This window comes from Plectropomus leopardus, chromosome 20 (genome assembly GCF_008729295.1).
Source record: "Plectropomus leopardus isolate mb chromosome 20, YSFRI_Pleo_2.0, whole genome shotgun sequence".
NCBI classification, from domain to species: Eukaryota; Metazoa; Chordata; class Actinopteri; order Perciformes; family Serranidae; genus Plectropomus; species Plectropomus leopardus.
Window position 1 is genome coordinate 16,713,901 of NC_056482.1, and position 14,804 is coordinate 16,728,704.

Here is a 14,804-nt window from a genome sequence, read left to right on the forward strand (position 1 = left end):
AAGACATCAGTTTTAATCAGAAAAACAAGCAAGGACCACGGTGAAAGGAAGACGGAGAAGACTGTTAAGAGAACATAAAAGATAGTTCTGTGGAAGACTCTTTACAACCTGTGGTGTATGACACACCTACTAATGCTGTCATGGTTTGTACCTTAGGATAATTAAAATCTGCTGGTAGGTTATGAACCTATTTATTTTTGGTTAAAATGTTCTGAATTGTCCACAATTAGAAGGAATCGAAACTGAATCCGTCCCATGTCGGTAGGGGCTAGTGGTAATGCATAGTCCTGACACCTGACCTTTTCAGGTGATATTTATCTGTAAAACAACCATAGTGCTGCAAGTTTTAGCTCCATAGGTCATGCACATTCACCTTCTTGCTGACCACTTCTCAATGCATGCAGCTTATATATATATATATAATATATATATGCAATATATATATATATGCAGGGTCTAATTAATTAGCAAACTGAAAATGTTCTCTGAGAAGTGCAGGGATTTGAAATTCTGAGTTGCTTCAGCACTTGATTTGCAGCGTCCTTATTTGACTCATCATTTTTCTGGGTTGGTGCCAAATTGCACGCTCTATGGTACATAAGATACACGCGCGGGTATTCATCGTTTGACCGCTTGGGTGACATTCTTGAGAAACTGAGAGGAGGGGTCTAGACAGGAACTACAACTGCGGTCCTACACCTATTATCTCACAGCTATTGCCCTGCTGCACTTTCATACGCTGTCGGTCTCTTTTAAACAAGTACTCGGCCATTTTTCGCGACTTCAGTTCCCTCTCTCTGCAAACCGTTGTGTTTTTAGATTTTGCATCGAGTGAATTTTCCGGGACAGACCGTAGCAGGCGGTACTGAGTGTAAGTGTGCATGCCGGAACCTTAAAGTTACTGTATGAAACTCAACGTTATTCTGTGTTTAATGCTTGTTGGTGTGAGAGATCGCATGCAGCGTTCAGCGTTTTGCCACGTTACCCCTTGCAGCTGTTTATGCTGTTGTTGTTATTTCTGGACGTGGCTTTAAGATGTAGTGCATGCAGCCTGTTCAGCAAGCTTGTTCCGTTTCTTACGTTCATGAGCTAATTTGTTTTTTTTTTGCTTATTATCAAGTGCAATGAACTTACGCCGACTGTGACCACCATGTCATTAAAAACGCAGTGTGCCGTTATTTTAATGCTGTACGCAGCCAGTGTCAAGTTTGTTGCGATTTTTTACCACTAAAGTTGTATGAGGTTGCATAAGAACAGCGTGCGTGTTAAAGTCCATAGTTACTCGTCAGTCTACCACACACATGTTACCCTTAACTAAACCTGTCAGCCTTCTCTTGATTTCCAGTTCATACATGACCTGACTGGTTTACTGCAGTCAGGTCTGGAGCTTTGAGTGCAGTTAATCTGTCAGCCTAAAGTCTTTCTGTTGTCTTTGCTTTTTGTTGGGGTGCAGTTCATATGAATAATGTTTGATGTAACATCAGGGTAGCTGGATCACTAGAAGTACATTTTCTGTGTTGGTTTTGTTAGCAAGATGGCCTGCTTTGAACCCTCTAAAACTGTGATTTTACCATCATGATCAAACAATACTGTCATTCATTGACCATGTTAAACTCACTTCTTAGTCGTTTTCCCTGTGATAATACAACTCTGAACCTTGATCTCACTAGAGGAATTTGGTTTTTAGTGCTCAGATTGCAGCCAGCTGCAGAACTGCAACCTGGAGGATCGAAATCTAAAATAGTAATCAAAAAGAAATTAACTCAAACTACCTGTTTTACCACACTTTTTAAAGATCCAGTGTGTACGATGTAGGGGGGTCTAATGACAGAAATTAAATATATAATCTTTACAACTTTGTTTTTATTTGTGTATAATCACCTGAAACTAAGAATAGTGTGTGTTTTAGTTACCTTAGATGAGCTGTTTACATATGGAGCAGGTCCTCGTCTATGGAGTTTGCCATGATGCTCGACTGCAGCCAAAAACAGACAAAACAAACACTAGCTTCATGTTGGGTATTGTAGTTTACCTGCATGTTTAGCTCATTACTAGATGTCATTAAATCCTGCACACTAGACTTTAACCTTCCACTATGTTGTATAAAATAATGCACAATTCAGTGTAATGGCACACAAGCTTTGGATTTGACTAATCACTTTAGATAAGATGTATGGTGTGCCGATTGTAAAGTTGTGCACTCTAAAAGAAACAGCAGCATTTCTCCACGTTTAACTTTAAAACATGATTAAAAATAGGTGTGAATTTTTCAAATTCACTTCTTAATCACATTTAGAGCAATATTTGCAAACTTTGTCAGATTTATTCTTTCGTGAAAAAATATGTTCAAGATAATATCACTGTAAAATAAAAACATTTTGAATTAAATCTAAATGTTATAGGTTAAATCTAAATGTTAAATATTAAATCTAAATGTGATATGTTAAATCTAAATGTTAAATATTAAATCAAAATGTTAAATATTAAATCAAAATGTTAAATCCTAAATCTTTATGTCACGATTGTAAATATTTAGCTAATATGCAAATTCACACTGCTGCTGCATCATGTTGCTGTGTAGTTAAGAAAAAAGTTTCAAATAAATTTGAAAACAGGCTGCATTATTCATGCCTTTACTCTGACCTCGATTATTATGCACATTTAGACCGCACAATTAAATCACATCATCATCATTTAAATTTTATTTTTCAATAAAAATAAAGAAAAAGACGTTGTTTCCGCTGATTTGGTGAATCATATTGTTATCGTAATATCTGTTGAAATTACACCCAATATAATTATTTATTTTTTGCATATCATGCAGCTCTATACACAATGCAACCCCTACATGTTTTTGCATCATCACTCTGTCCATTCGTGTCCTCTGACTGTCCACAGGGGCCATGGCCTTCCTTGGGAGCACGGTTCGGCGGGTGGTGTCGGCAGTGCGGCCTCCTCTCTCTCCCTTGTGCCGGACAAGCGCTCGGTCCTACAGCTCAGAGCCCACCACGGAAAAAAGTGTCCCTTATGAAAAGACACTCAAACAAAATGAAGGAACCTCGTCTGGACCCACTAAACCTTTACCCAGGTTAGCTTAGTGGATGGATAGTGTTTATTTATGTGCTGTAAAAGTAAATTTGATGTCTGGTAGTTTTTGCAAATTAAGACCAGCTTCTGTTTGTTTCTTGACATCGTGATGAAGTGATTTAGGCTGAAGAATATGTTCATAGCTAAGTGAGTTGAGGAATTGTGCAGTGGATCAGTACACAGTTGTGATTACCGACCAGTTGATGGAGGAATAAAGGTCATGATGACCTCTGCATGGCCTGAACAGATTGTAGGTGCTCTGTGGTTCACTCTGTGCAAAAAAGTAAGAAGAAAGAAGTAATCCCTCTCAATTTTGTTGTATTTTTCTGCCCTCTTTTTTTCGCTCAATTTTATCGTTTTTACATTTGTTTTTGTTTTTTAATTACACTGTGTCCACGATTTTCTAGCTCCTTCATGGATGAGTGCTGCTTATGGTCAGGCACCTTGTCACTTTCTTTCATATACAGTTCTGATCACACGGGCATGCTGTGCCCAGAATTTCCAAAAACTTTAGAGGTATTTGTAGACTTTGTTAATACCAGTATTGATATATCGGCCAATATTATTTTATAAATTTGCAATTATGCAATGCAGTGATTCCTTAGATGTTGTTATCAAATACTTGTGACAAAGATCTGTGATGGAGGTAAGATATTTTACAGCTGAAAATAAACACAAAGACATCAGTGCACTGAAACAGCAAACTTTATCAGGAATTTGATCATTTTAAATTATTACTTTTTTTTTTTGCATCATGTTCTGTTAAAAACAAACTTTTTATAACATGCATATTGGACAACCTGTAAGCCGATACTGATATTTCTGTGATGGGCCAATATTGTCTGAAAAAAATTGGCTGAACAGTATATAAGTCGGGCTCTAGCCTGTATGCTAAGCTAAGCTCATTGCCTGCGGGCTTTATCTTCATATTTAACGGACAGAAATGAATGTGGTATTGATATGCTTATCTTACTTTTGATAACAAGGTGAATGTGTCTTCCCTAAAATGTTAAACTGTTCCTTTTAGTACCCAAAGGCAGCTTTCATTTTTGACTTTAGTGAAATGTGTTGTTGTGTTGTCATGTTCTCAGCTCACCTGTTGTTAACTGCTACCTGCCTCAGGTCAGCAGATGTGGTGGTGATCGGAGGAGGCAGTCTGGGCTGTCAGACCATCTACCACTTGGCTAAAATGGGGCTGACCAACGCAGTTCTGCTGGAGAGGGACAGACTGACTGCTGGCACCACCTGGCACACTGCAGGTAACGGAGCGTATAGAATATGGAAAGGTGTGAGGAGCACTTCTGAGTCACTGTTACTGTTTAAACCATTCACCCTTACTCTTTTCTTATCTACCCACGTTATCTTTTTTTTTTTTTTTTGCTCTATCTCCTGTACTTCATGTCTAGTCTAAGGTCTCTGCAGATAAAGTGCTCACCGCACTGTGCATGCATTTCTGTCTAAGAACTTCAAAATCTGCTATCTGTGTATCTGTTTGTTAGGCCTGCTGTGGCAGCTCCGTCCCAGTGATGTCGAGGTAGAGCTCTTGGCCCACACCAGAAATGTGATCAGCAAAGACCTGGAAGAGGAGACAGGCCTCCACACAGGCTGGATCCAGAATGGAGGACTCTTCATTGCTTCCAACAAGCAGAGGCTGGATGAGTACAAGCGCCTCATGTCGGTAAGAACTGAGATTGCTTGATTTTTGGCCACTGTGAGAAAAAATATCATTGCACTGATAAACAGTTAAAGGCTTATTAATGGATACAATTATGGCTGTCAGTGTTAAAGAATTAGTTGTGGTGCTATTAAAGTTCGTAAAGAACGTGTTGTTTTTTTTTAACTGGTCAATTACTGTCCATCCCGGCCAACATTCCCGTCTTAAAGAGGCTGTACCGGGCTGAGTTTTTAAAGCTGCAGTGATGATACTGGATCGTTTAAAATTAAAGACTTAAGGAATCCAGTGGTACCAACCATGTCAACCCATTTCTCTGGGAGGGGGGTAAAAATGCTCCAAAGTAAGGCTAAATTTTGACAAGGTAAAACAGCACGGCCATTTCACAGGGGTTCCTTGAGCACCTTAAGATATCTGAACAGAGGTTTTACATATTCAGGACCTGCATGAACCAGAGAAAGCAGCTAAACTGAAACTCCTGAAAAGTGCAAATGCTGTTATTTGTTTCCCCAAACAAGACAAACTGGTTCCGTTATCTTGTCAATATGGACTGAAAAACTCTTTTGAAATGCAAAATAATGGAATTGTAAACATGCATTAAAAAAAACATTTTAGATTAATCGGGATTAACTTTGAAATGCAGGGATTGGTGGCAATTTAAAAACTGAATAATTTGGTAGCCCAGTTACAATATTTATCTACTGCAAGGTAAGGCTGCTTCTTAAGATTATTTTCATTATTAGTTGTCTTGTCAGTAAAATGTAGGAAAATAGTAAAAAATGCATTTTCTAATAATCTCCCACTGCCCAAGGTGACATCCTCAAATTGTATGTTTTATTTGACAATCTAGTCTTTATTATCATGTGTGACAAAGAAAAGCTTCACATTCTGACATTTAAAAAGTATAAAAACCAGCACGTTTGACATTTTTTGCTAAAAAGAAAAAAAAAGACTAAAATGATTGCATGATAATCAATTTATTTTCGACAAGTTGATTAGTCGAATAATAGTTGCCGCTTTAGTGTTTGGCTGGATTTCATTGTAAGTAGTTCTAATGTTTGTAATGTGACAAACATTAGAGCAAGCTTATCAAAACTTTCCCCAAATTAATAGTCATATTGGGAACAAAAATATATATTCTCATAGAAATATGTGTTATGTTTTTTTATTTTTTGCAAATTTAAGTAATTTAATCAGTTTAAACATTGTTTATGATATGGACTGATTTTATTTCTTGTTGCAGTGTGTGGACTTATGTCTATGGCATCAAACTCAAGACTCAAGTTGTTTCTCAGCAATGTAGTTATTATAAATAGTCTATAAAACAAACATTTATATCGAGAAGCACAATTAACCAAAATATTATCTAACTCACAATATGGTCAAGTGCAATATCCAAAGCTGCAATTTCTGATAACGGTGCATACAAAAGACATAATAACTAAAGCACAGTGGTGCTACAGAGACGCCCCGGAAAACAAATCTTATTCCAGATGTAAGGGAACACGCTTGCTTGGTAAAGACCCCAGCAAAAACCACGTTGTCTTTTTTTCAGTGAAAATGAAATGCAAATATTACCATTCCAACTAAAATCGCATCTCATTTCGTAATCGCAATCTCTGTCAAAATAATCAAAATAACTAATGTGCAGCCTTACATTTAAAGCAAAACTCTGCTTCTTTGTCAAACGTGGAAGAGAAAAAAAATAAACTTTTAAACTTTATGTATTTGTTTGAAGAAAAATGATCAAACTGAGAGCTTAAATGTTAATTACAGAGGGGGATACTGAACCAGTTAATATTTGCTGAATCGGGGTCATATACGGACACTTGTGTGTTATTGTCGCTGCCTGTTAATTGTTCAAATGACGCAGCCGCTGCTCATGCATAAGCCGAGGTTATTTAAATGTGTAATTAACTGGCACAAGGTCCTGTCATAATAGCTTTTAATGGTTTCTATAGCAACATGTGTCACTTAGTCGACTACAAAGTAAGTTGCTGCTAATGCTAACAGGGATTTTTCAAGAATACAAAAACACTTCAGACAGATGAAGCATCACTGATAGAGCTGAGGCGGGATGACAGAGGAGATTGGCACATAAAGGCTTATCCTTGTATTTAAAAGAATTTAGTTCTCTGAATAAATCAGCTAAGTAAATAAATTTCTTGTAAAATTCATACACATTTGTGCTTCAAGAAAAAGCAAAATAAGTGTGTAGGTAGGAGAGTGATATTATTGCTGGTCTTGCCTACTGCATGTGAACACAGGTTTTACAATAACCAGACAGTTTAGGAATGGGACGATGTACAGTTTTATTGCTGATCACAATAAAAACACTCAACAATAAGTTGATTGTGGCAAATTTTCATTATTGGGATTAACATGAATATGCTTATAACTGAATGAAAAAAGAACACACACAGTTTTTAATTCATCTTTTATTTATGCAGAAGGACCTTGTGATTTATGATTACCTAATTTAAGATTTCATATCCCCTGCCTAATACAGTGCATTTAAACAATTGTATATTCTACAGCGATTTCTCGAAGTAACACATCTAAAAAAAAAAAAAAGAAAAAAAAAATAGTGATTTTTTGGCAGTTAGGGCACTGCCAGAAAGTAATTGCTCATAAATATTAGGATTACCGAGGTAATGGCCCCTGTTGTCACAATTACCAAAGAGCAATAACTGATAGAAAGTAATTGTGTGCGTACGCAACAGGCTCTCTCTAGTTAATTAAGGTGATAAAACTGATTATCTTTAAAATGGGAAAAATTGCTCTCACGCAGGACCATAATCAATAAAACATACAATCTCTTCTCATATCCAGCTGGGTAAAGTTTACGGTATCGAGTCCCATGTCCTGTCACCTGCGGAGACCAAAGACCTGTATCCTCTGATGAACATCGATGATCTTTATGGAACCTTGTACGTACCAAAAGACGGCACCATGGACCCAGCAGGCACCTGCACCACGCTGACCAGAGCTGCCTCCGCCAGGGGAGCCACGGTAATGTACACTACATACATATACATAATGTACACATAATGTTTGATCCAGTCATGGTTATACATCATATATCAGAGTGCATGCTCATATTTGTGATTGCAGTCTAGTCAAGCAAATAAATATCAGATATTCTTTGTAGATTGTGGCGTTTATTAGATTTTTTTTTTGTAGTTTTAGAACAGCAGATGGATTAAATGTGCCAAAAGCCACAATACAACAGCAGAACTAGAAGCTTATGAAGTCATGTGAATGTGATTAAAGTTGCAGGTCAGTTTTGCAGTTTTGAGTCTTGGTGCTTTACATTATGTTGAATCATGTAAATTTTCCAGATATAGTCATTTAGACCAATTGGCTTGTTTTAAAAAATAAGCAATTGGCAACTAAAGAAGAATTTTGTGTGGGTAACCTTCCACATTATGTATAATAGAGGCAATTTATTTCATGTAGCTGTCCATGTAACATTGCTCTTGTTTGCATTGATGTGATGTTTTGTTGACCATCATGTGCGTTTCTTCATTTTCTCCCCGTGTACCATCTCTCCCTTCATGTATGCCAGCTAGCTGAAATTATGTTTGAATAGAGTTTATACGTGATACGTTTGAAAAACACCAGACAAGTAGGACAAGAAATGTATCTTTTTTTAATTATGTGTCCTTGAAAAGTCATGAAGAAGTTTACAAATTTTATCGATGAAAGTGTGTAGTAATCTGTCATCAGCTGAATTTACTCTACAAAAAACTCTTACATGGGTGGAGCAGATCTTATACATTTTCTCTGTGTTGCATGTGAATAAAACGCACACTGTCCTCTTTAAATCAGGTGATCGAGAACTGCCCTGTGACTGGTATCCAAGTGCGGACAGATGACTTTGGCATGAAGAGGGTGAAGGCAGTGGAGACCCCTCATGGGACCATTGAGACGCCTTGTGTTGTGAACTGTGCAGGTGAGATTCAGAAGAAATCAGGAAACTAATCATCCCAAAGACAACAAAACCACACATTAAAAGCATTTTGGTTGTATTTGACATGGGAAATAAACATTGTTTAGAGCATGTTTTATGACAGTGTGTCAAAATTTGGGGTAGATTTAGAAGCATCTACCTTCTGATGCAAATTTTCCATATCAAAGTGAGATTGCAAAGTAGTTTGATACTTAATCTAAATAACAATCTGGTACAATATTTACTGGTGGTTTGCCCAAATAACATTTACTCAGATTTAACATAATTTTTGTCTTTTTGGTGTTGCGTGCAGGTGTGTGGGCCACCAAGCTGGGGGAAATGGCTGGAGTCAAGGTGCCTCTTATCGCCATGCATCATGCCTATGTGGTGACAGAGAGAATTGAAGGCATACAGGTAGGACTTCCATGTGTTATATCTGAACAACTTGACAGTAGTTCATGATACACTCAAAATTTAATCAGTTCTGTAGGCCCTGTTAGTGTGCTGGCAAATACTGTATATTATTTTTTCATCCTGAAAGAAAATGCTGACTTTGGCAGCACAGCTGTGGCTGGAAATGTTTGTATTGTTGTTAACACAAGACACCAGAAGATGGAAGAGGCTCCTGATTATAAAAGCGCTGTTTCTGAATTAGCTTCTGTGGTTTATGCTTACACTGAAAACGCTCAGAGCAGCATGGGAGTACATCCTCTAGTTGGTTGCCATGCTTTGACAATGGAAAGCTGCAGAGGCTGCTCTAAGCTCATCGAGCTGCGGCTGTTTCATAACGCAGAAAAGTGTTTGTCCCCCAAAATTAAAACATGAAAGTAATAAACTTTTAATTTGGCAAACTTAAAGACACCTTAAACCGATGATTTAAAGTCACTCATGGGTGCATAAAAATTAACCCTACACCCTTGCAAACAAGTTTAATTGTATGTTGTTTGCAATTATATTCAGAAATTATGTTCTAAACAAAAATTACATTTTTCAATCAATCAGACTATATTTGTATTGCATTTTTTATATAAACAAAACTGTAACAAAGTGCTTCGTACAATAAAACCAAAACTAAAAGAGAGACTAAAAAGGTAAGTCTTGAGTTTGCTTTTTAAAAAATAACAACCCTCTCTGCTGCTGTCAGGTCCTCAGGCAGGCTGTTTCACAGATGTGGACCGTTTTTAGAGCCAGTTCATGGGACCTAAAACCCCCGCCTAATTAAATGTGTGATGGCAGGATAACAATTCTAATGTATTGATCTAGATAAACCTTTTAAGTTGCAAACATAATTTTTATAGGTTGTGTTGATGAGTTGATAATTACATGAACTTGATATTGTGTGCAATTTTAACTCAAATTATGTGTTAATTGATTTAAGGTAATGAAATTGGATCGGTTATTTAACTTTTCTCTAACTTCACTTAAAATGCCTGGACAGTTCAATTCAATTCAATTCAGTTCAATTCAGACAGTTTTCCAGCGTGTAACTTTTCAAAACAAAGGGCAGAGGAATCATCTAATACATCTACCATATCTGATGGTGTGTAATGACGGAGTGCCACTATTACCTTAATTGTGACAATTATTGTAAGATGCCACAAGACTTGCATTACATTATGCATGATTTTTAAATACACTATTCAGGCATCATCAGGCACAAAGTACTCATTTAACTTAGATTTTACTCATCTTTTAATTCTCCATGTAGACGGAAATTTCTTCATCTATCTGCATTAAGTCTGTATGACCAGCAGGGGGCCCTGTGACATTACAGATTTCCAACTGTAATGTTACAAACTGCTGTTAGGAGCTGTAGGAATGAGGTTTGTGCATGTATTTGCGTGAGAGAAGGGAATATAGTTTTGTGTATAGCCTTTAATTCTGATGATGTGTGTTTTTAGGGGTCATTGGGACGCCGCTGTAAGAAGATATAACACATATCTGACTCGTGTATGTGATCCACTGTATCTCTGTGATTGTGGATCTCATCCGCATCAGTTTTAGTTGAGTGTGCACATGCATAGCTGTGCTCATCCTCTAGTGGCTGTTGGTTTTAGGCAGGCTGTCAGAGCTTCTCTGTGTTATGTAGTTTAAGAGCAGATTTACCGGCATTACTGCTACATCATGTACACAGACAGCGGCCCGCACACACACAAAGTGACACACTCGGATGCTACCAGGAAATCTGTTCCCAACAGGGTGTGCAACTTGTCAGGTCAAACATCTCATGCTGACCACATGTCTGTGTGTGAATCGATGTTTTTTTGTCCTCAGAGGCTGCTGCAGGTTTAAACTGAAAAAGCTCGCAGACAGTAACTGGTGTATGTTTTTTATCTGCATGACGGAGAGAGAGTATTGAAGTCTAGTGTTGATCACATGGAGTGAGCTGCCTGACTGTACTCGGCACAGAAGAGAGAGGAAAGGAGCAGTTTGGCTGTTATTATACGTAGTGTGCCGTTTTCCAAATGTCAGCTTGCTCACTGGTATTTTGTTTTTGTACCCAGAGAGCCAATTGACTTTGGAATGAAAAGCACTCACGACAGACTGAATATAAATGACACAACATACTTAAAGTGTAACTATTCATTAGATACTTCTACAAGAATATTTACTCTGACACAACGGGGGTTAATGCTTCTGTCTGTTTTTGTTTTTGAAGAAGATTTCATAGTGTGTCAGTCGCTGCCGTACTATACATAAAGAGACTCTGGTTGTTAAGACGTGTCATGGTATACGTATGTCACTGGTGCAGTAAAGGTTCTTATGGTTGTTATTTTCCATATTTCTTTAACATACGCTATAATTATGTAGAGCACCAATACAAAGTTCTGATAGGAAACTGTGGTTCCTGGCATTCATATGGATCTCACCTGACTCCCACCCGAACACTGTTGCAGACCAAGTACCAAGTTCTAGTCCTTTTTCAGGGGTCATTTAGAAAAGTCCTGAGAACAACTCTGAACAAGAAATAGACAAGAACGTTTACCTGATGAGGTGTGATTGACCCTTTTGCAAGCTATTACATAGTCTTTTAACAGATGTGATAGTTGTCAAAGGCGTGCGCTTTTGTGAGCCTGGAAGGCGTTGACACCCAGTGGAAATGAAGTGAACTGTGTCACAATTTGAACTTATGAAAGAGCTGTCATTATTCGTGTGATCACTCTGCTGATCGACGGTTTGACAGACCAATAACATCAGTGTTGTGATCATGTTATTTCTGACATTTACTTGTATCGTTATTGTGTTGGGTGGGAGATGTGAGCGCATGTCTTATGAGATCAACCACATACATTATCCCTGCACAATCTAATCCATAGCAAGTTATTAACTTGCTGTCATTCAGCACTTTAAGAATATTTTTCCAGTCTCTTTGTCTTTCCACCATTTTCTCCTCTTAAGAAACTTTTAAGCCTCTTAAAAGTCATCCTCTCCACTCTTTAACAGTTTTCACCCTAGAAGCTCTTTTAAGGGCTAAGATGCTTTGTGAATAAGTTTTATTTTTATGAGGACCTAGTCTGAACTGAGGAAATTCTTAGAAAATGGGGGGCAGCTCTACCATCAGGGAGTACAATGAGGAAGGGCACATGGTCTGCAACGGTGTTTGGTGGGTGTCAGGTGGCATCCACGTAAATGCCAGGACCCAAGGTTTCCCAACAGAACATTGCATTGTTACGAGATGATCAGTGTATTTCACTTCATCTGTCAGTGGTAGTGGAGGTAAAACTCTGGAAAAGCATGATACACTGAACTACACAAACATTCAGTGCAAGGCTTCAGAGTGTGAAATAAATACTTGGGTACTGGATAGTAGAGGTCAGGACTTAACACAACAGTTAAATGACAAATTGCCATTGTTTTTTTATCTTGTTTCTGCATATTTTGCAAACAGAAAGCATTTTATCAAGAACATCTCCCATTTTTACAAAAGCCAAAATGTGTCCAAACCTTTGACTGGAAACGCAGACTAAAAATCTCTCGCTTTTTGTTGACCTGGTGCTTCTCTGCCATGATTTACCATTGTAACCCAAGTCCATTATCTGATGAAAATGACAAGCATATGCTGATTCAGATTCAAATATGTTGCCATAAACTTGATTTTCTATGTGTCATTATGAATGAGGATTTTACAGTTCTAGCTGCCAATCAAATTAATTCATTTCTTGGAAGAGGACTGAGGCTCTTACAATTCATCCTCCTCTTGTTGACAAAAAAGAATCTGCTCATCATGTTGGCACTGAAACACAATGTGCTTGAACTAATTCATGTTTTGAATGTTTCCACACAGAACATGCCAAACGTCCGGGACCACGATGCCTCAGTGTACCTGCGGCTCCAAGGTGACGCCCTATCTGTGGGTGGTTACGAAGCCAACCCCATCTTCTGGGATGAGGTAAGCCTAAGTATGATCTGAATGATTAACTGTCTCATTCACTGTCAATAGCGTCGGGACTCTGAAACCTCACATATTGACTTTCTATGTGCCAGAGTGAGATTGATGATGCACGTCTGTCTTGTTTGACATAAAATCAGATACTTCTATTAGGAAGCTGAATAAAGTTTAATCCTGTTTATGTACTTCTCAATCTCTCTGTCAGTTTGACCTCATCTCTTATTTAGTCTGGCTTCATTTCCCTTGTTTTCATTACCTGCTGCTGTATTAGCTTCGAGGTCAAACCATATTCATAACAGGACTCATAAAACTGTGTGTGTGTTTGTTCACTCATTTCCCAGCACTGGAAGGTGGTATTCAGGTTCTGCACTCAAGTGAAAGTTGCAATAGTATAATTAAGATTTACTCTGTTATAAGTAAAAGTTCTGCATTCAAAAATTTGCTGAAGTTAAAAATGTGGGTTGTAGCTTCATATTAAGAGTTCAAACATGAGTTTGTATTAATCCTCCCATCTCACTCTTGGCAAAAAGCATATTTCTCAAAATGTTAACACATTTTTTAAAGTAAGTTCAAGATGGCAAAGTGCAAGGAACGTTACATGCAGCAGTGTAGGCTAAACTGTACCTGGTGGTGCAAGTTCTTACAGGGAATAGAGATGCAAAAATAAAACTCATGAATGTTTTTTCACACTAGTGATAGGGCCTTATCAATTCAGTGTTTTTATAGGTATTGTGGGCATTTGAAATGTTTATTTTTCTTATAAAAAACAACGAGGTAAGCTATCAAAAAGTATTTTGTTGTCATCCATGGTGAAACTCGGGTGTCTTATTGCCTGTACACTCCATATTTCATTTCTAATAGGCAGATTGATGAGCATAACACATGCTCCAAAGGAGATAAATCCATTGATTTTAATGACCCCATAGCTGCTTTTAGCACCACCCACATTCGTAGCGCTACTGCTGGTAAAATTGCTTTTATTGGAGCATTAAAACCCAAGCATTTCTCTAAAATACAAAAGGCTGTGAGGACGAGAGAAGATTATTCAAACAACTCTTGGCAGCTTTAAATGGTAATCATACAGGCCGTTCTCTCACGCACAGTCTGACTATTTAAAGGGGTGGCTGACTTTGGAGAATGATCTTTACAAAAGCCTTTAAATCCGCAGGTGGTCCTTAATGGATATGTGCTTTCCTTAAGGACAGGTTTTTAGAGCAGTTTGTTAAGAAGGCTGGCAGGTCTGGTGGCAGGCATCTCTGCTCTTTTTCTCGTCCTTGTGTTCTATGCTTGTAACTTTTTATTGCTCATGCAGTCCTTTTTTATACCTTTTAATTTGTGCTCTAACAATGCAATGTCATCCTGGAGCCACACTATTCACAAGCAAACATAACTGACTCGTCAACCTGTTCATGTTTTCCTCTTCCATCCTCTCCCTCCCTACTGGAGACCCTTTTTGTGTTTTTTGGGGGGACAGAGGAATATTTAGGGGGAGACAGCAGGTCAACAGTATACTCCACATAGAAGTGGTGTACATCCTCTGAAAGCTGAGAACCTGACAATTGATTTAAGACATGACTCAGCACTGTGCGTCAATTTTTTCTTTCTATAAGTATGTAATAAACATTTTTTTTTTTTTTTTTGGTTCCGGGCATATTCAACCTCCTAGTTAAGAGTATATAGGGGCTTAGATTATGATTGCTGTG

At 37.9% G+C, this 14,804-nt stretch overlaps 1 protein-coding gene across 1 annotated transcript in view; it reads left to right on the top strand.

The window, feature by feature from the left end:
- Nucleotides 1-681: 681 nt before the first annotated feature.
- The window catches only part of sardh (sarcosine dehydrogenase), a 49,439-nt gene continuing 35,316 nt past the window's right edge, over nt 682-14,804 (top strand). Inside the window, exons 1-8 of the mRNA XM_042508865.1 lie at nt 682-871; nt 2,899-3,088; nt 4,210-4,346; nt 4,587-4,765; nt 7,592-7,771; nt 8,591-8,714; nt 9,025-9,125; nt 12,997-13,101. Coding sequence (XP_042364799.1) covers nt 2,904-3,088; nt 4,210-4,346; nt 4,587-4,765; nt 7,592-7,771; nt 8,591-8,714; nt 9,025-9,125; nt 12,997-13,101 — 1,011 coding nt within the window. The 5' untranslated portion in view covers nt 682-871; nt 2,899-2,903. The remainder of the gene's footprint in view (nt 872-2,898; nt 3,089-4,209; nt 4,347-4,586; nt 4,766-7,591; nt 7,772-8,590; nt 8,715-9,024; nt 9,126-12,996; nt 13,102-14,804) is intronic.